This window comes from Lonchura striata, chromosome 2, assembly GCF_050655825.1.
Source record: "Lonchura striata isolate lonStrDom1 chromosome 2, ASM5065582v1, whole genome shotgun sequence".
NCBI lineage: Eukaryota > Metazoa > Chordata > Aves > Passeriformes > Estrildidae > Lonchura > Lonchura striata.
The window spans coordinates 33,780,290-33,799,899 of record NC_140704.1 but is presented as its reverse complement, the minus strand read 5'-3'; the positions used below and the strand labels follow the sequence as shown (position 1 = coordinate 33,799,899).

The window sequence follows — 19,610 nt, the reverse complement described above, 5'->3', positions numbered from 1 at the left end:
AAATATTGCTGACCACTTTTTCTTTTATGGCTTTCATGTCACTTAGCTATTGAAAGTAAGATGGATTTGTACCATTTCTTCACCCTGCTCTGCTCTCCCCACACCCCAGGTCTGCCCGGAGAGGCCATTGGAGGAAGAGCGCCACGTGACAGAGGGGTGCCAATGTTATTCTCCAAGGGTGTCAAGACCCTGTCAGTTTGCGAAATAAATATTGGGAAACAACGAAATGCAAAAAGCGACCTACTACGACAGCTCTGCAATCTATGGTGCCTACCCCTACCAAGGAGCAAATGGTTTCACTTATAATGCGAGTCAACAGCAATATCCTCCATCTTCATCACTTGTGGAAACTGAGTACCACCGCCCCGCGTGCTCCCTCCAGTCCCCTGGCAGCTCTGTGTCCCACCACAAGGCCAATGACATCAGTGAGAGTTGCATGAGGACCCTTCCCAGCCAGACTCTCCAGCCCCCCAGCCTTGCTGACCCACAGGCTCCACCGCAGCCTCCTCCAGCCCAGCAGTCACAACCTCCACCTCCGACCTCCACCTCACCATCTCAAAATGCCAGCAGCAACCCTGCCCCAGCCAACCCCACCAAGAGCCCAGCTCTTAACTCACCCACCGTGTCCAAACAGATATTCCCATGGATGAAAGAGTCTCGGCAAAACACAAAGCAGAAAAACAGCAGTTCCAGTTCAGGTATGAAACATGCTTCCCCTCTCCCTGGGTATTCCTGGGCTGACTATGCATATGGTGGGGAGGAGGGCAGTCTTACCCACCTTCACTTCAGGGGGGAGAGGGTAGGGGCTTTTTCACCCTCTGAGCTCACCCCATGAAACTTTTGGAAAGGGCTTGCCATCACTCAGCTTATTCACTGAGGAGAGCTCAGTGAAAAAAACACCCCGCACAAAACTTTCCCAGCCTTGCAGAATGGATCTGAACTGTCTTTGCTTCCTAGTGGCAGAACCACTTGTACCCTCCAGCATCTATCACATTTCTTAGGTAATCCCCCCTTCAGTAAATCATGTCAGTGTGGAGCAGCCCAGGCCTTAAGCCAGAGGCTTGTCCCGAGTACTTTGTTGGCATGGTGCTGTTAGATTAATAAGACAGTGACCTATCTCTGCTGAAGTGTAACGGGAATAAAATAGCTCATAATCATGTGCAGGCAGGATCAATGCCCTGCATGCAGTCAGAACCTCTTCCTATTTTAATAAGCTGATTGGCAAAGTTACAAGCCTGGTAAACAAAAATCATTCAGGAGTGCTATGAACTTCAGCCCATAAAACATTATTTGGGGGGTGGAAGTGTATATCAACACTTTTATTACTCAAGGAAACCCAAACTAATAACACCAGTGCTAGATCCAAAGCCCAGAAGTCAGGCTTATTCTGATTTCTTGCTCTTTTTTGCTTAAATGTGCCTTGGAAATTGAGTTCAAAACTTTAGCAAATGTTTTGCTGGTCTGCTTTTTAAAGCTGTAGTAACACTGGTGTTTCCAACATTCCATATAATGTATTTATTTTATTAAAAAGCAGCAAGGTTTAGATATATCTCAATGCCTATATGCAAGCCTAGCTACTGTATGTTCTTCTTTATATATATATTATACTTCCCAATCGCTACCATGTATTTATGCTATATAACAGACATGATAAAAAAATCCACTATACTGACAATTCTATATTTGTATGTTAAAATTTTGTATTGTAGCTATCTAGCTTTCAGGTACTTGTTGCTGATGTATATATATATAAATATACATACATACATACACATGTATATATATATATGGAGAACAGCTATTTCTTGAAGACTCTGATCCCACTATATCAGCAGAGCCACAGGTTCAGTTTCAGCATTTCTAAACCTCACTGTGCTTCCCTGAACCTTCCTTGCTCCTCTTTACCAAGCTCGAGATACGTTGGATGCTGTCATTCTTAGGGGAAGCAGGTGTAGTCATACAGTGACACTAATGAGATGAAGGAGCTCTTTTGAGGCTTGGAGTTTGGTGCAACTGAACTCATGCCTTGGGGAAGTACTCATTGCACACATGGGCATCCATGTTGCCCTTGGGAGCTGAAGTCTTCAGGTGCTTGTGTTGTTGGCCATTTTCTCATGTTGCCATGTATAGGTTTGCCATGCTGATTGTGTTCTTTGTGTGATTTACATAGGTGAGAGTTGTGCTGGTGATAAAAGCCCTCCAGGGCAAGCCTCCTCTAAGCGAGCCCGTACAGCTTACACAAGTGCCCAGCTGGTAGAACTGGAAAAGGAGTTCCACTTCAATAGGTACCTTTGCAGGCCACGAAGGGTAGAAATGGCTAATTTGCTCAATCTCACTGAAAGACAGATCAAAATCTGGTTTCAAAACCGCAGAATGAAATACAAAAAGGATCAAAAGGGAAAGGGTATGATGACCTCTTCAGGAGGACAGTCCCCAAGCAGAAGCCCCGTCCCTCCAGCTGCTGGGGGATATCTAAACTCTATGCATTCATTAGTAAACAGTGTCCCCTACGAGCCCCAGTCGCCTCCACCATTTAACAAGCCTCATCAAAACACCTATGGCATCCCTGCATCGTATACTGCTCCTCTTAATAATTGCCCACCTCCTCAAAAGAGATACACGGGGACAGCAGCTGTGACACCTGAATATGATACTCATCCTCTTCAAGGCAACGGTTATGGGAATCCACATATACAGGGAAGCCCCGTCTACGTAGGGGGCAACTACGTGGAGACCATGACCAATTCTGGGCCTTCCATCTTTGGTCTAACTCATCTCCCTCATCCTCCCTCTGCCAACATGGACTACAGCGGGGCTGGGCCAATGGCCAACAATCACCACCATGGACCTTGTGATCCACATCCAACATACACAGACCTTACTGCTCACCATCCTTCTCAGGGAAGAATTCAGGAAGCGCCCAAACTCACTCATCTGTAAGAGACAGGAGTCACTAAGAGGAACAGCAAGCCCCCAAGTTTTGGAAAGTACTCATCCCTTCCCTTCTCTCTCCTCCCCCCAATATGTGCCCTCCTCTTCCCTTCTCGTTTCTTTTGTTCGTTTTGGTTTGTTTTGTTTCCTTTCGTAAAAGCGTTTTCTAGTTTATGTGACGTAGCAATATTTGTTGCTTGAATTGCTCTATAGTTTCACTAGTGGATATTTATCTTCTTGAACTGTAGCCTTGTGTCTCACTTTGCGAGTATGCAGAGGCTTTATACTTTACCTTCTACACTTTTATCAAAACAGGGTATATGAACAAATTTTCTATAAAAGGAATTCTTAAATGTGAATTTGTTCGTACATGATTGATCCCACGGGGAAGCAATTTTTTTTATTGCACTTCTTTTAAATAGCAAGAAAGACATCAAAAGCTCTTGGACAGGGACTTCCTGGACAATTATTGATACGTGTAAGTCTTTCAATGTGTGTATGCTGGTGAACATTCAGATTTATTTATATTTTTTTTTCACAAACATTGAATATTCTAAGTGTTTAAAATTTTATTTATCCCCATTTGTTCATATTTATATATATATAAAAAAATCTGTACCCTGAATATTCAGGAGGCCATATATTAGATGGCATATCGGCACGTGTTAGAAGTATCATTTGAAAGGAAACTATTAACTCCTTTTATTAAAAATAGTGATAATAATGATGATGATGATGCAATAAAATCTGGGAAAAAAGATCGCGGTTTGAATACTTTATGCTTGTAACATCCAGCTAGGCAAAAAGTGTGTGAAGCTGATAAGGCTAGATTTGTTTTGAAAGTTATACATTCCTTGCTGCTCACGTTCTGGAAAAAAAAAAATAAAGTTTTTATTCTGAATAATAAAGAGTTAAGAACATGTTCTTTGCAGCGGAGGGGAATGAAGAGCCCTTCGTGACGTGGGGAGCTAGGAAACTCGTCTGTAAACTCACACGAGGATCTGCTCACCCGAAGGGCCCCGCCATGCCTTTTCAGCATTTCATAGACAGGGAGAGAGATTTTTCTTTTCCCCTCTCTCTCGCTCTCTTTCTCTCGGTCGGTCTCTTTTTTCCCCCTTTCTTCCAGCAGGGTTTCAGGGCCCGCGGTCGCCGCCTCCTCCCGCACCCGCTGCGCGGTGCCCGGCGGGCGCGGATCGCCCCCTCCCCGCGGGGTCCGGCGGGGGATCGGCCGCGGAGCAGCGCCGGGAGGACAGCCGGGCTGTGGGTGTGGGTGTCCAAGCGTGTGTGGGAAGCACAGGCACCGGCGCTCAGGATAAAGCCCCGCGTGGGCGCGGGCGCGGAGGGGCCGCCTTGTCGCTGGTCTGAGCCGGGCGGTGAAGGCTGCGGAACCCCGCCAGCACTGGGGAGCAGGGTGGGAGAGCAGGGTGGGAGAGCAGGGTCTGGCCGAACCGCGAATACGCTGGGGTGGATGCGTGCATTGCTGCTCCTTCCACTGGCTAACCCCGCCGCTTTTCCCTTTTCCTTTAAGACGTGGATTTTACCTTTTCCTTTCCCTATTTTTTTCCCGGATTTTTTTTTTGTTGTTGTTCGTTTGTTTTTTAATTTTACTGGGGCTCATTTCATTTTTGCTGAGCCGCCTTTCCTCACACGGCAGCCTGAAGGTGTGGGGGAGGGGAGCGCTGTGTTCCGTTTCTTCCCGCGGGGAGCTGTGGATGTGTGTGCCGGTGTGTGTTTGTGTCGGGGGAGGGGGGCACGGGGCTGTAGAAGGGCGACGGTCCCGGCCCCAAACCGGCATCCGTAGGGGTCCCCGTACCGAATCGGCTCGAGGTAGAATGGAGAAACCCGCAAGCTTGTGCTTAAATCCGATTTTTCTTCCTTTCAGGCAAAATGTCCGTAATTTTTAGATTGAAACTTGAAAGATAAATCAAAACGGACCTTAATAGACTAGGTAAAATATACCCCTGCACGTTTATAAAGACATATTCCTATGCTGTGTAGATAATAACGCACGCTGTTCACCATCTGTATCTTTTAGAGCACAGAAAAAAAATGTCGCCATTTTGGTCTCATGCTGAAATATTATTAATCTTTGGGCTTTACCTTGTTCCCAGAACCATCGTTGCCTGATGCTGAAACATTGTCATGCATTCGTGACTCTATATAGAGCTTTTCTGCATAAATAGATAAAGCATGCCCAGTCAAAGAAAAGGATAGCAAATAGATTTATACCGTGCTGTTTATTGTATATATAGACATGTAACCGTGGAAGGAAAGGCTATGTAGGCTAATATTTTTCACTGAAACCTGATTATTACCCAGTACAGACCAGCGACTGATTATTACTTTTGTAGGCGAAGGAAGAATTTTTGCAACATTACAAGACAATGCTCGTTTCAAAGGAGCGCCCGTATAAAATTCCAGTCGTCGTCCACCCACCGCCCCCCCCCCTTCAGCTCTCCGATCAGTTAGGTTAGACTCAACAAAAGGTAACGGTACAGTCACAATACTTACTGCGTGGTTCCTTTAGCACCACGAATTGCATTTAGGAAAATGTTCAAATAGAAGGAAGTTCGCGTTTCGCTCCCCTCCCACCCCGAATAAAGAAAAATACAGGGGATTTCTCCCCCTTATTTTCATAAAACGTATTAAATCTTCTCTTCAGAGATTGTAGGTTGCAAATAAGAATTTGTAATTTTGCATTTAAGATTCGTCCGATTAAAAGATGTCCCTGGAGGCAGAAGTAATTGTTTCTCCCAAGAATTTCGCGTCCTCTCTGCAAAGGTTTTGTTCCAGGTGGTTTTTGTATTAGACTGACCAGAAGAAACAAATGTGCAGAATAGAGACACCCACACAGGTTTTACTCACAAAGCCTGGTTAAAGTCCAGACCTCTCTCTTTATTATTTGTCATACTGCTCTTAATCCAAATATTTTCCAGAGGGAAAAAAAAAAAAGAAAAAAAAAAAAGAAAAAAAAAGAAACCAGAGAAAAGAAAACGCAGGCATGAAGAAGCAAAATAAAACCGGACTTTTCCCACAAGCAGCCCAGTCCTCTGCCAGCATATTTTAAAAGCAGCTTTTTTCCTTGTTTACTTGCGTTTCTTGCTCTGCCTCTTTTCACGGCCACATTTGATCTTGGAAAGAGCAAGAAGCTTTAAATGTGTTCTTAAGGGCCAGTAGCTGTCAAACCTTTTGGCGGCCAAGATTGATCGCGGGCAGACACCACCAGAGCTTTGTTTGGACTAAAAGCAAGAAAATTAAACCCCTTGCATTTTCCAACAGCATCGATATTTGTAAGGCATCCCTTTTGAGGGATTAAATGACAAGTCTCGTTCTATATTTTATTTAAACAAGCAACCACCAAAAAGCCCATTTAAAGCCTCTCGGCCCCTCCCCTCCCCCTCTCTCCAATGCCTTCGCAGATATGCTATATCTTGTGGATGCATTAACTTAAAACTGATTTTTAAATTCACTTCGTGCAGACTGGACACAGACTGAGTGCTTTGGGTCTTGTTTTCTGTTTCCCCTCCCTCCCCCCCGTATTCTTTTTTTTTTTTTTTTTTTTTTTAATATATAATTACGAAGACGGTTGCCGACCCTTGTTTGGCAACTCCGAAAATAAAGCGAGACGGCATCTCATCGCGCTGGCGATGGTTTCCTGGCTCCTGGAGGACACGGAGAGCGGCTCGGAAGCGCCTTCCCCCGGCCCCTGGCGCACCCCACCCCGCCGTGCACCCCGGGCTCCGCGGGCAAGCAAGCCCCGTCCGGGCTGTCTAGGGCGGCTGTGACCATAGGATTCATCGGGTTGCTGATTGTGGCCATCATTGTCGTCACACTCTTTGTCGCCTCAGAATGATTGGAAAATTATGCCAATAGCATCCAAATTCGGATCTTGCCTCGACCTGGCAGGGGTGACTGGAGGAGGCGGCGGCAAGAGCCAAGCATCGGAGGAGAGTGCCGTCTCTCAAGCCAGAACCCCGCAGCATTTTCGCGCTGTCTGGCCCCTTGAAAATAAACCCGCTACCAGCCCATATATTTCCTGGTAATCGAAAATACTCACCAGACCCAGCCTACTACGGTTATTAAGCAAATTATGCCAGCAGACGGGAGTATCGTTTGCAAGCTAAGGCACGGGATATATACTTTTTTTTAAGAGGCAACAGCTAGACGCGTTTGCAGCCTCGCGATTTGGCTCGCCCAGAGAGGTTCTCCTAGGGTTATGTGTTACGGTCCAATCCCGGGACGCCAACTGGAGAGGGAAGTCATGAAGCGCCAGGGTTGCTGCCTATGTGACTCTTCCCCTCGAAGCAAGGTTGCTGAGGAATATCCTGATAAACAATGGCTCAGCACCGGCGACCGATTGTTCTCCATACTGTACACTCGATAGCCATCAAAAAAGAAGACCAAAAAAAAAAAAAAAAAAAAAAGAGAGAGGAAAAGAAGAAAAATAAAAAAAGAAAAAAATCAACAAGAACACAGAGCCAAACAAACAAACAAACAAACAAACAAAGATTACAAAGGAGCCCATCATTGCCCATTGAGGCTGAGTCGGGAAGGAGAAACTAGTTTTGGAGAAAGTGCTATTCCTAGGAAAAAATCAAGACCCTCTGCTTCAGACTCCTGCCTGGGTGCAACTTCTTATGCGGGGGCCTGACGGTGTCAAAACTTTGAAGATTAATGGATTACTTTGTTAATGACTCAAGGCGTCAGACTGAGGTGCTTAAATGATTTGTGAGGTGCAAAGCGTTTTCCTGACAGTCCCAAACAATGAGAGAAGAGTGTGCGGGTGGATGCGAGGAAGGCAGCAGGCTGCAGGACAAGCAGCCACACACACACACACACACACACGCACACGCACACACACACACACACACATACACACTCTCGCAGCCTCTCTCGCAAACATATCCACGCACACGCACCCTCCTCCCCACCCCCGATCATTTCAGATTAGGACGCCAAGGGGATAGATACTCGAGATATCATTTCCCCTTTTAAAAAAAAGTGTAAATAAAGCCTTTCTGGCCCCCAATGAGGCGTTCCTTCCCGACTTTTTTGGATCAATCAAACAGACAGTGGCTTCTTTTGATTAAAGCCCAAATTGTCATTGGGCAGAGGCAATCATGTGACAGCCAATTCGGTCCAATTTCAACCTTGTCTCCATGAATTCAATAGTTTAATAGTAGCACGGTCCCCATACGGCTGTAATCAGTGAATTAGAAAAAAAACACCCCACCAGCGATCTTCTATGCTATATTTTTTTTCTCCTCTCTCTCCTTTTTCCTGGGCCTTCCCCTCCCCCCGAGGCCCCTGAATCCGAGGGAACTTTTTCTCCGCGGGGGCTGCCAGTTGAAGGCCATGAATTTCGCATTTGAGCGAGAGATCGGTTTTATCAATAGCCAGCCATCGCTTGCTGAGTGCCTGACATCTTTTCCCCCTGTCGGTGATACATTTCAAAGTTCATCAATCAAGAACTCGACGCTTTCACACTCGACACTGATTCCTCCTCCTTTCGAGCAGACCATCCCCAGCCTGAACCCCGGCAGCCACCCTCGCCACAGCGGCGGCGGTCGCCCCAAGGCGAGCCCCCGCGGCCGCAGCGGCAGCCCGGGCCCCGCCGGCGCCCCGCCGCCCCCGGAGTACCCCTGGATGAAAGAGAAAAAGGCGTCCAAGCGATCCGCACTGCCGCCCGCTTCGGCCTCCGCCTCAGCCGCTGGACCTGCCTGCCTCAGCCACAAAGGTCAGTCCAAAGACGTGCTGCCAGCCCCGCCGGGCCGCTATTTTGGCTCCCCGCATCCCCCCGGCTTTGCGGGGGGACGAGGCGGAGGGCGGCCGGGCGGGAAAGACCGAACTGGCGGGGGTCGATGGAAACCCAAACTTTCCCCAAACTTGCCTAATGCGGGATGATTTATTTGAGTTGGAGCTGACCTCTCTTGTCTCGCCGTCCTAGAGTTAGGATATTTGACAGTAATGAAGAGTGATAGATTGCTCCCGCTCAGCTAAGCAGCTGATGCATTAATTATAAATTGCGGTATGGCTAATATAAAGTTTGCTCTGGTGTGGGGAGGTTGGGGAGCTGGAGGCAGCGATTTGGCGGAGGTGGCCGAGGGGCACGCAGCACCGGGCGCTCAGCAGTGCAACACAATGGGTTTACTGCATCCAAAGGCGGCCATTTTGTTGCAGTTGCTATTTTATGCTATATGGACATATAGATATAGACACATACATGCAGCGAGAGCACTCCCCCCCACCCCCCCGGGATGCGATGAGCTGGGGTGCTGAAATTCAATCCGTGCATTTATCTGTTTTGTATGTGTGTCCGTATGCCTTTGCTTTCGCTGTTCGGGCGGTGATGCTTTGGGGTGCGTGTGGTGGTGGTGTTTTTCTTTTTTTTTTTTTCTTTCTTTTTTAACAGACCCCCTTGAAATCCCCGATAGCGGTAGCGGTGGATCTAGGCGCCTGAGGACGGCTTACACCAACACCCAGCTTTTGGAGCTAGAGAAAGAATTTCATTTCAACAAGTATCTCTGTAGACCAAGGAGGGTTGAGATTGCAGCCTTGCTGGATCTGACTGAGAGACAAGTCAAAGTCTGGTTCCAGAACAGGAGGATGAAGCACAAGAGACAGACCCAGTGCAAGGAGAATCAAAACAGCGAGGGGAAATTTAAGAACCTAGAGGACCCCGAAAAAGCAGTGGACGAGGAAGAAGAGGAGGAGGAGGAGAAATCCCTCTTCGAGCAAGCCCTCAGCAACGTCTCCGGCGCTCTCCTGGAGCGGGAAGGCTACGCTTTCCAGCAGAATGCCCTCTCCCAGCAGCAGGCGCAGAATGCGCACAATGGCGAATCCCAAACTTTCCCCGTTTCGCCTTTAACAAGCAATGAGAAAAATCTGAAACATTTTCAGCATCAGTCACCCACTGTTCAAAACTGCCTCTCAACAATGGCCCAGAACTGTGCAGCTGGCCTGAACAATGACAGTCCTGAGGCCCTAGATGTCCCTTCTTTACAGGACTTTAACGTTTTCTCCACAGATTCCTGCCTACAGCTTTCAGATGCAGTTTCCCCCAGTTTGCCAGGATCTCTGGACAGTCCCGTAGATATCTCTGCTGACAGTTTTGACTTTTTTACAGACACACTCACCACAATTGACTTGCAGCATCTGAATTACTAAGAAATTAAAGAAGTCCTCTCTAAGGGTCCTGCTTTCTCCTCCTTATTTTTTCTTGATTTTTTCCCCCAGTTAATTAATTTTATGCTTCCCCTCCCTTTCCCTCTTCACTATTTTCTGTTTGTTACTTCTCTCTGATATGCCATTTTGCCGTTTCTTATGAAGTTTTAGTTGTGTTCAATTTTAACCTAGCCACATTCTAGGTCCTTCTATGAAAGCAATATATGAGGTCTGTGAGAAAGTGATCATATAGGAATGTATCTTCACTTTCTTTTTATTTTTGTATTACATTAGGATGCGTTGTCATAAGTATTTTTGGTAGAATAAATTCTTGTTTGCTACAAGGAGCTTTCTCTTTTTTCTTTCTCTTTCTCCTCTTTTTCTCTCTGCTTTCAAGACGGATAACATGACGGGTATCTCTCCCCATCCCTTCCACTATTAATTTACTAATAATCAAAATCCAACATTTTGACAACGAGCTCTTCCCTTTTGGCAATCTAGGACACTCATTAGAGAGGAAAAAATCGTTCATTTCCTTTATTGTAAGGATTCTCATAAGGGAAGGAAAAACAAACTAAAGAAATTAGAACCGTTCACAGATTTTATAGACATTTGCTCCTTTTAATGTATAAATATGGCATCTTTGTGAGGATACAAAGCTTGGAAATCCTGAGCTGTAACAAAAGCATGAATGAAGACTTTCTCTGCTACAGGCAGAACGTAAGAGTGACTCAATAGGGTAAGTGTCTCCTTCAGAAACCACCAGCCTGTTACATGAACGAAAGGAAAGTTGCTTTTAATTATTTTTTTTAATTAATCCTGGTTTTCTAGAAAGTAGTGCTTAGCAGCCAGCAAGATATTTCAGAAAACGTATCTTTAAAAATATCAGAGCTCACAAATAATGTGGTTGGTTACTTCTCACGTGCTGAGTAATCCAAGAAATCAGCCCTAGGAGGAGAGGAAATGGAGAAGTTAGTGCCTGTGAAATCAAAAGGGTGGCAGAAACGCAGGGGGAAGAAAAAATATTTAGGGAGGAACCGGCCTCTCCACTCCATCCTTCTCGGGGGCGGTGCGGGGGCAGACCCGAAGATATTTTTCTGTGTAAGCCTTCTCGAGAGATGAAAGACTGATAACGAAAAGGGGAACCTCTGACTTTAAAGTTACAATTTTCTCGGGCTCACTGCTCTTCTGCTGGAGGCGGCTAGACGGGCTTTCAGAAATCTCCACCAAATTGCCTGCCACCCGGTGTTACCGAACCCCAAAGCAGAGGGTGAGCCCCGTCCTTCGGGCTAAAACACAGCAACAGATGCCAGCGGGGCTCTGCCTCTCCGGGGCCAGGGAATCCCGTGCGGGGACATTCGCGGCTCCTTGAATGCGTGTGAGTGCGAGTGAGTCCGAGCGGTCACGTTACACAAGCGAGTGGGGCTTGGGTGGGGGGTTGTGAATGGGGTCCGTCCATGAGAGCAGTGCTGTCTCCCAGCCCTGTAACACGCTGTGGAGCTGGGATGCGTGGGTTATAGCTGGAAGGGCTGAACGCAATTCTTCCGAAAGTCATAAATCAAACTCTTTCTATGAATGAGAATGTCATCAAAGAGATCAATTGCAGGAACACATTCACAAATAAAAATCCTCTTACGTATTTGCCGAGGCTGGGGATCCCCGTCTAAAACCATTAAGTGAGAAGGCGTTTAGTCATAATTCACTTTTATTGCTCTTTTAAAACAACAGCTTGGCTGAGCTGCGGGCGCGGTGAAACCTCGGCCTCAGTTCTCCTCCTTCCCTCTGTTCCAGCCATGTCCCTGCGGAAAGCGAGCAGCCTCACCGGCATTTTCACTCCCCTGCCACTGGGTTAAATTGGACCGCAACGTTCCTGTAAGGCTTGGGGTTTCTTTTGTGCCCAGATTTCCGGATGCTGACTACACTTAAAGAAAACCAAAGCAAAACGAACTAAAAAAACCAAACCCAAACAATAAAACAAAACCCCCAAACAAAACCCAGAGATGTAAAAAAAAAGAAACGAAAATAAAAAGGAAATGGGAATATTCTACAAGGTTTAAACTTCTCACAAACTCAATTTAAATAAATGGGGGAATTCAGCAAGCAGAACCCGCCTCCGAGGCTCTGGGTGAACTATGGGGCCACAGCTGGGGCACACTCCCACGGAAAAGCCTAAACAGCCGGGATCGCCCCCTCAGCCTCAGTTCCGTGGCAGGAAACGCGGAGCGAAGCCGCGGAGGGGCCGGGATGGCCTGAGGGCAAGGGGAAGGGGCCGTAGCTCCCCCTCGCCTGGCCGCGGAGGACGGAGGGTGTGGTGTGTGCTCCTCCTCTGCTCCGACCCTTCTCATGATGTTGCCCCCATGCTTAGTGCGGGCAGCAAAACCCGAGAGCCCCGCCAGGGAAACAATGCAACAAGAGACAATGGCACCAAAAAGGCAGAGGAAAAAGGATTTCAGGATGCTGGAGACTGTAAGAAAAGTGATTGATCGGAATTTACGGGTAAAAGGGATCTAGTTGTAGTAAAATATTTTTTTTTTCCCTTGGCTAAAGGAAAAAGCATTGAGAAGATGTCAGCCCTTTTATTAGTAAGCAATACTAATCGCTGTCTTTTTTTTTTTTCTCTGCTTTGTGCAGTATTTATCACAACGGGTTTACAAGAATGAAATAAATGTGTTTACAGCTGCAGCCATAACCAAAATTGGCGCAGTATAATATCATAAACGCCTCTAGAGTGTTGTTGCTCTTGTCCTCCACTCCACCCCCCTACAGTTTAAGAAACTGAACCTTTCCAGAGGGCCCTTAACCATCCCCGCCTCTGTAGTAAATCAGAACAAATAGACGTACTGAGGGCACCGGGAATGATGCGTGGTGGAGAGGCGCCCGTCGGTTTTGGCTGACAGTAGAGCGGCCGTGCAGATGCCGTGGGATAAGGGCTGACCCAATAGCAGTAGGAAGGAGAGCTTTGCACCTAGTGTTGTTGTGTCGCAGTTCGTGTGGGAGGGAGGAGCTTGAGGGTGTGTATGTGGGTGTGTGCGTGTGTATTCGTGAGCGGGGAGTGGTAGCGTGGTAGAAGAGCCTTTTGGATTTCAAAACAAGCAAGGATCGAGCGTGAGAACAGAGGGACGTAAGAGTCGGCACCTGCAGAAATAGAGGGGGTAGCCCCTTCTGGGGCTAGTGTCAGGGGACATGACTTTCCATCCATCTTTCTCCGAGGCTGACGTTTCGCAGAACTTATTTTGAAGACTTTTGGTCCCGTCCTTTCTGCCTGCAGACGGTTGGGTGAGCTGGGACAGACGGATGCCCGGCCTTTACCTCCCCTTTCCCTTTCCGCATACGTAAAACGCATATAAGGTCGTAACCTACATCTCACCGCCATCCCTCCTTCTCTAGCCACGGACGAATTTTTTGACCCACCTCCCCACGGTGTTGGGGAGGGCTGGGTTGGAGTCGATCCTCAGAGCCGTTCCCGAGGGTCCTGGGGCCGCCTCTGCCACTGGCCATCTGCCATCTCTCCCTACCGCCGACCCGGGTGGCGGAGCGCAGGGACAAAGAGGCCGGGCCGGCGGGCTCTGCGCCTCCCTCCGCTCCTCTGCCCCTGTCCCGGGTCGCCTCCTCGGGCTGCGACCCGCGACACCCCGGACAGCCGTCCCCCCACCCTGTCCCAGGGCGGACGGGCGGCAGCGGCGCTGCGGGAGCACAGCAGATGGGCTGCGGAGCCCCCGGGCCCCCGTCCAATCATTCGTCCTCCTGCCCCCGGCTCCTCCTTCCCTAGGCTGGCGAGGGTGAGCCCGGCGAAGGCGCGGGGGGAGAAGGGATGGGGGCCAGAGGGTGGCCGGTGAGCCTGGGAGAGCACAATGGCCGTCAGTCCCAAAAGCGCCTAATTTCCATGCTAATGTCCGCGGCCGCCTGGTGATGCGGCTGGACAAGCCCCTTTAACTCTTGGCGTGGCGTCGCGTTGGGACTGCGGCGGGGCTGGACCAGCGAGACCCCCTCGGCACCGATACTATTACCGTCTCCACCTCCACCCACATCCCATCCATATCCATATCCTCGGTCCCATGCCTATTCTTTATTCTCTACCTTATCCTTACCTTCATTCCTTTTCTTATCTCAATTCCCGTCCCGGTAGAAGTCCCCAGCCGCATCCCACGGTCCCATTCTCATTCCCGTTCCAAGGGCTGATGCTCTCAGCGCTGTCTCTGCCTCTCTCCGCCCCATCCCTCGCCCCGTGCCGCGGATCCAGTCACCTCCCCTAGCCACCCCACCCCACCCCCGCCGCTGTCCTGGCCGGGGTTGATGGGCAGCAGAGGTGCCCGGTGCAGGCTTGACAGCGCCGACAGCAGGGTGATGCTGGGGCACACTGGCAGCAGCACTCACCCTGGAGGGGACGGCCGGTGGGCTCCGCGGGCCGGGCGCAGCCTCCAGGTCTCTCCTGCCTTCTTCTCTCAGCTGGCGGACGAGACCCAGGGGGCTGCCGCGGCGGGGGTGTGTGTGTACAGCCCTGCCCGGCCCGCCCCCCACCCCCTGGGGGCCACGGCCGGCGCCTCCCTGCCCGCGGTGCCGCTCGGTCGGAGCGCTCGGCGTTTAAATGCCCCCGATGCGGCGCTGTACCAGCGACAGGAGCCGGGGAAGCCCCGCGGGCGCCGCAGCCATTGGCTGCCGCCCCCCACGTGCCTGCCCGCTGCCGGCGCCTTCGTGTCATTTTCCTGCCGGCCCCATGGAGGAAGTGGGAAAGTTGGCGCGGCCCCGCCGGACGCTGAAGACCCGGTGGCGGCGTGACAGACAGACGCGGCGAGGATGAGCTCCTTCCTCGAGTACCCCGTCCTCGGCGGCGAGGCGGGGGCCTGCGCCGCCCGCGCCTACCACCCCGACCACGGGATTACAACTTTCCAGCCCTGCGCCGTCAGCGCCGGCAGCTGCAGCGGAGAGGACCGCTTCCTGGCGGGCCGCGGGGTGCCCATCAGCCCCCACCGCCACCATCACCACAGCCCGGCCCAGCCCGCCGCCTACCAGCACCACGGCGGGCTGGGGGTGTCCTACGCGCACCCCGGCTGCGGCCCGACCTACAGCGCGCAGGGCTTCGGACCGGCGTACGGCCCCTACCCCCTGGGGCAGGACGCGGAGCTGGGCGGCGGCTTCCCTCCCTGTGCCCCCGCCGTGTACTCGGGGAGCATCTCCTCCTCTGCCGCTGCGCAGCACCCGCTCCCCCACCAGGGCTACGCGGGGGCCTCCGCTCAGTACGTGCCTCCCCCTTACGGGCAGGACCAGCAGAGCCTGCCCCTGGGCACCTACAACCATGCGCTGTCTCCCCTCCACGCTGGCCACCGGGAAAACGCCCGCTCCCCCTCCACCGAGACCTCGCCGCCGGCGCAAACCTTCGACTGGATGAAAGTGAAAAGAAACCCACCCAAAACAGGTCAGTGGCCGGCGGGAGGGCCGGGGCGGGGGCCGCTCCTCTCTCTGTCCGCCGCAGGTGCGGGGAAAGAGGCGCGGTATCCCGCGGGGCTCTGGGCAGGTAGGTCGGCCCGCACCTCTGGGATCAGTCGCGGCTGCCTGCCCGCGCAGCTGAAAGCCAGCGGCGCTTATTCCCCACTTATTCCTGACTCCCCCTTCTCCTCCTCTCCCGTGGTCATATTTCTGGTAATTCATAAACCACTTATCAAGTTTGCTCTGACACTAGAGGCTGACTCCGGTTTAGCACCTCGTACTCCATCACTCACCCTGCCGGGGTTTCCCTCTTATCCTAAGAAGTTCTTGCTCCCTATCGCTTAGCCGGTGTGGACATATTGATTACATCGCCTATAAATCATTTGCGCTCACTTACCGCTGCATGTCCCCTCGCAGGCAAGGCTGGCGAGTACGGCTTCGTGGGGCAGCCCAACACCGTCAGAACTAACTTCACCACCAAGCAGCTCACCGAGCTGGAGAAGGAGTTTCATTTCAACAAATACCTGACCAGGGCCAGGCGAGTGGAGATCGCCGCCTCTCTCCAGCTCAACGAGACGCAGGTGAAGATCTGGTTCCAGAACCGGCGGATGAAGCAAAAGAAACGGGAGAAAGAGGGGCTGCTGCCCATCTCCCCCGCCACCCCCACGGGCTGCGAGGAGAAGGCGGAGGACTCGTCGGAGAAGTCCTGCTCCTCGCCCTGCAGCGCCTCGCCCGCCTCCTCCGCCTCGGACACGCTCGCTGCCTCCAACTGAGACCGGCTGCGCCCCGACGGCCGCCGGGCGCGACGCCCCCGCCGGAGCGGCACGCGTCCTTCCGCCGCTCTTATGTCGGTCCCTCGGTCGGTCGGTATCCCCGAGAGGTCCCGGCGAGCTGCCGTTCCCTCCCCCGCTACCTCCGCCGCCGTCCGGCCCCGGGGGTGCCGGCTCCGCCGGGTCCCGGCGCCTTGGTGCTAGGGGAATTTTCTTCCTGGCCCCCCCTTCCTTTTCTGTTAAGGGTGGAGCTGTGTTGGCATCCGCGTAAGGGTCCCCCTCCACCACTGCAAGGACGCTCCACCGAGTTTCCCTGAGTGAAAGACAGGTTATTTAGGGTACATAACCTCACAAAGAGATGCACTATTGCAAGTGTTTACACGACTTATAGGACATTCATCCCCTTAATTTAATGTATTCTTTGTTCGTGTCAATGTATTTGTTGCTTGTAAATACTTTGTCCGAGAGATTTATCTTTTTACAGATTTTTCTAGAATGATGTTTCGATTATCAGGTTAAGCAGGGTGAGTGCATTCGCCAAACTGGATCCATTTTTATATTGGTAAAGTAGATGACCGTATCAAGTAAACGTCTTAAGCTCAAGCAGATACCTCAAAAAAGTAGCGCTATTTCTTTAAATGTGACAAACAAGGCTTCAATTGCACTAGGTTTTTTTAAACCTTGCCCAGTGTGCTTGTCCCCCCTCCTTTTCCCCCTGCCCCAAAAGCTGTGTTGGATTATGTGCAGCTGAAGGGCACAAGCATCCAAAAGACCTCGCCTCTTCCTATTTTCATATTAACCTTCCTTTAGACTCGATGTCTTTTCAAACTACTCGTGAATGTGACAAATGGCCAAATGAATGTATAATTTCTGTGGTTGGTGTCCAGACCTTTGCATGACGCACCGTGCTTTGCTGTACTGCAGGTACACTGAGTTCTATCAGTTGTCGTGTGTGAGCAAAATGTCCTGATTTTTCTGTACAATCATGAAAGGCTCTGTGATTCCACCAGTGGTGGAAGCCAGGGCAGGATTTACGGGTCCTTATAATGTCTGTAATAAATATATTCCACTTTCAGGTAGCTCTTGTCTGCCTACCTCTGCGTGACGTCAGCGCTGAGTCACAGGCTGGGCTCAGCGCTTTTGTTTCCCTTCTTTTCTTCTACTGGGGTCTTTCCAATGGGCAAAGGGAGTAAGAGTCTCACAACCCCTCCTGTGTTGTTTTGTCAGAGTCAGAGAACTAGCTGCCCAATCTGACATCCTACACAAAACTTCTTCCTCTCCTATGCTCAAAAAATATTATTTTTAGACAATATAAGGCCCTTCTCTCCATTCTCTGTAACTGGGAGGAATTTATGATCCCAATCTAATTCTGAAGCACAAACAGGAGAACTTCCTGGGTCAAGTGCTAACCTTTTCACCTCGGGATGGATGCTGACACTTAAATAAACAGAGCACCCTTCAAAAGCAGAAACTCTCTTCAGCCAGTCTTTCCTCACGCTGCAGGCCCCTCTCCAAGGACTGCATATTTAATTAGCCTGGGCACTAAGCTTGTCCGGCTTCTCTCTCCATTCCAAGCTGCTTTCCCCAGCGCTTGATGGGGTGCCAAAGTGGGAGATGGCTCCCAGTGTGTTTTTGGTGTTAATCCCGGGCCCGTTCCACCATCCCTTCCCCTCTTTCTCCGCGCCCCCCCTCCCACCCCCCCAGCCCGCCGTGTACAAGAGAAAGCTCTTGCAGGTAAATATAGTAACTATTCCAAGAAATGTCAAGTGAACAGCAGGTGGGGAAGGGAGAGGAGCCTCAGCGGGGAGATCCTGGGTGGCAGGACACAGTAGAGGCATGCTCAGCTGGACGGGGGATGTCTCAAGCCACTGATGCCTCTTGAATTACAACGCAAACACGCCTAACATCTCCTTCACCCGGCCCAGCTGCGGGAAGTGCTACCGGGCTTCTCCTGGGGCTGATCTGCCCACGCAGGCTTCGCTTTGCGGGATCCACAGAGAGTCAATGAAATTTTCTTCACTTCGGTGTCAAAAGAGACAAGCCCTGATTTGCAAGGCGCGGCGGCCATATCAAGAGCCGAGCTATCTGCCAGGGAGCAGGGCTGTCTCCAAAGGCTCCCGCCGATGCCTCTATTTCTTTCATTTCCCCGCCTGCCATATACTTTACCTTTTGTTGATTAGTGTAAAGCCACAAAGCAAAACAGATGGCCTTCTTCCAGAGTCTTGGATGTGTTAAAGTGGCATTTACATGCCAATGAGGGCATTTCAATATCGAAATCTGGATCTAAACATTAATGGAATCCGGATCTACAACTCGATTCCACCGGTGTTGACTTAATGTGTTAGAAAGAGCGGCCATAAATTACGGCCTAAATACGAGACAAGGCACTTGTCAGTGCGTCAATCTGCGATTTGCGGGCAAAGAATCCCATCTCCTTCCAAGACCAAACACTATATATACATATGTATATATACATATTTCCCACCACTCTGCCCCCCCCATCCCCGCAGTCATAATGTATTTCAAGCAAAGACGCTCCAAACCTCCCGATCCTGTTACATTTTGTTAGCGTTAATACTATTTCGATACCATTAACCTTCGGGTTCAGGGGTGCGGTGAAGAGAAATGAAAATCTCTGGCTTATAGTTTCTACTGCCAAAAATATCGCTAAACCTCCATTCCCCAAGTGCTTTTAATGAAGCCACTAATTCACACTTCAGGTTGTAGAGATTTTTTACACATTTTGAATTAAAAAAAATATTGTCTCTAGACTCTCAGCGTGAAAAATAAAGAAAAAACCCACATCTCATCAAAACCCGTCAACACAAATCGCATTCAAATGTCAAACGGAGTTTAGTATCTTCCTATCATACTTAAGGCCATTTCTGCTGTTCACCTTTAAAGTTTACTTTTGGAGGCTATTGAGATGCTTTGGTGTTTTCCTCTGGGGCAATCAGATTGAAACCGATCAATATTTACTCAGTCTGAAAGGGCTGTTGAAAAGGCAGCTAACAACAAACTGCTTAGCTGCTCTCCTCTCTTTAATCTCAGGTTCACCGAAAGTTCAAGCAGAAATGAATTCGGTGATGGGTCACTTTAGAATAAATCCCAGTAGTTAATCTCACAGCCTTGATAAAGGCAACAATTACAGAGTCATCCCTCTCCCTCTCTCTCTTTCCCTGTCTCTCCAGCAGCGGCAACTTTCCTCTCACTTTTGCCCAGCAATTTTTACTAAATTGTAACAGCTTTCCGCTGTTTTGCGGAGACAGCAAAAACTCGGCATCTTCCCCGCCCTGCACCCGACACTCAGGCGGGTATCCC

General features: G+C 50.1%; 3 protein-coding genes and 1 long non-coding RNA gene across 4 annotated transcripts; 3 read left to right on the top strand and 1 right to left on the bottom strand.

Moving 5' to 3' along the window:
- Positions 1-107: 107 nt before the first annotated feature.
- Positions 108-7,128, bottom strand: LOC146768182 (uncharacterized). The gene is made up of 2 exons (XR_014951779.1): positions 6,989-7,128; positions 108-6,170 (listed from the first exon to the last, which is right to left on the bottom strand). It is a non-coding gene; the product is annotated as an uncharacterized LOC146768182 (long non-coding RNA).
- On the top strand, positions 227-5,910 carry HOXA3 (homeobox A3). Its single transcript, XM_077781192.2, has 2 exons — positions 227-698; positions 2,171-5,910. Exons 1-2 carry the CDS (start codon positions 227-229, stop codon positions 2,938-2,940), a joined length of 1,242 nt encoding a protein of 413 aa, XP_077637318.1. The 3' UTR covers positions 2,941-5,910.
- A 185-nt stretch (positions 7,129-7,313) lies between the features above and the next one.
- HOXA2 (homeobox A2) lies at positions 7,314-14,435 on the top strand. The gene is made up of 2 exons (XM_021538046.3): positions 7,314-8,668; positions 9,344-14,435. Exons 1-2 carry the CDS (start codon positions 8,287-8,289, stop codon positions 10,096-10,098), a joined length of 1,137 nt encoding a protein of 378 aa, XP_021393721.1. The 5' UTR covers positions 7,314-8,286; the 3' UTR covers positions 10,099-14,435.
- A 269-nt stretch (positions 14,436-14,704) lies between these two features.
- HOXA1 (homeobox A1) lies at positions 14,705-19,136 on the top strand. Its single transcript, XM_021538047.4, has 2 exons — positions 14,705-15,508; positions 15,937-19,136. Exons 1-2 carry the CDS (start codon positions 14,890-14,892, stop codon positions 16,290-16,292), a joined length of 975 nt encoding a protein of 324 aa, XP_021393722.2. The 5' UTR covers positions 14,705-14,889; the 3' UTR covers positions 16,293-19,136.
- The last annotated feature ends 474 nt before the right edge of the window (positions 19,137-19,610 follow it).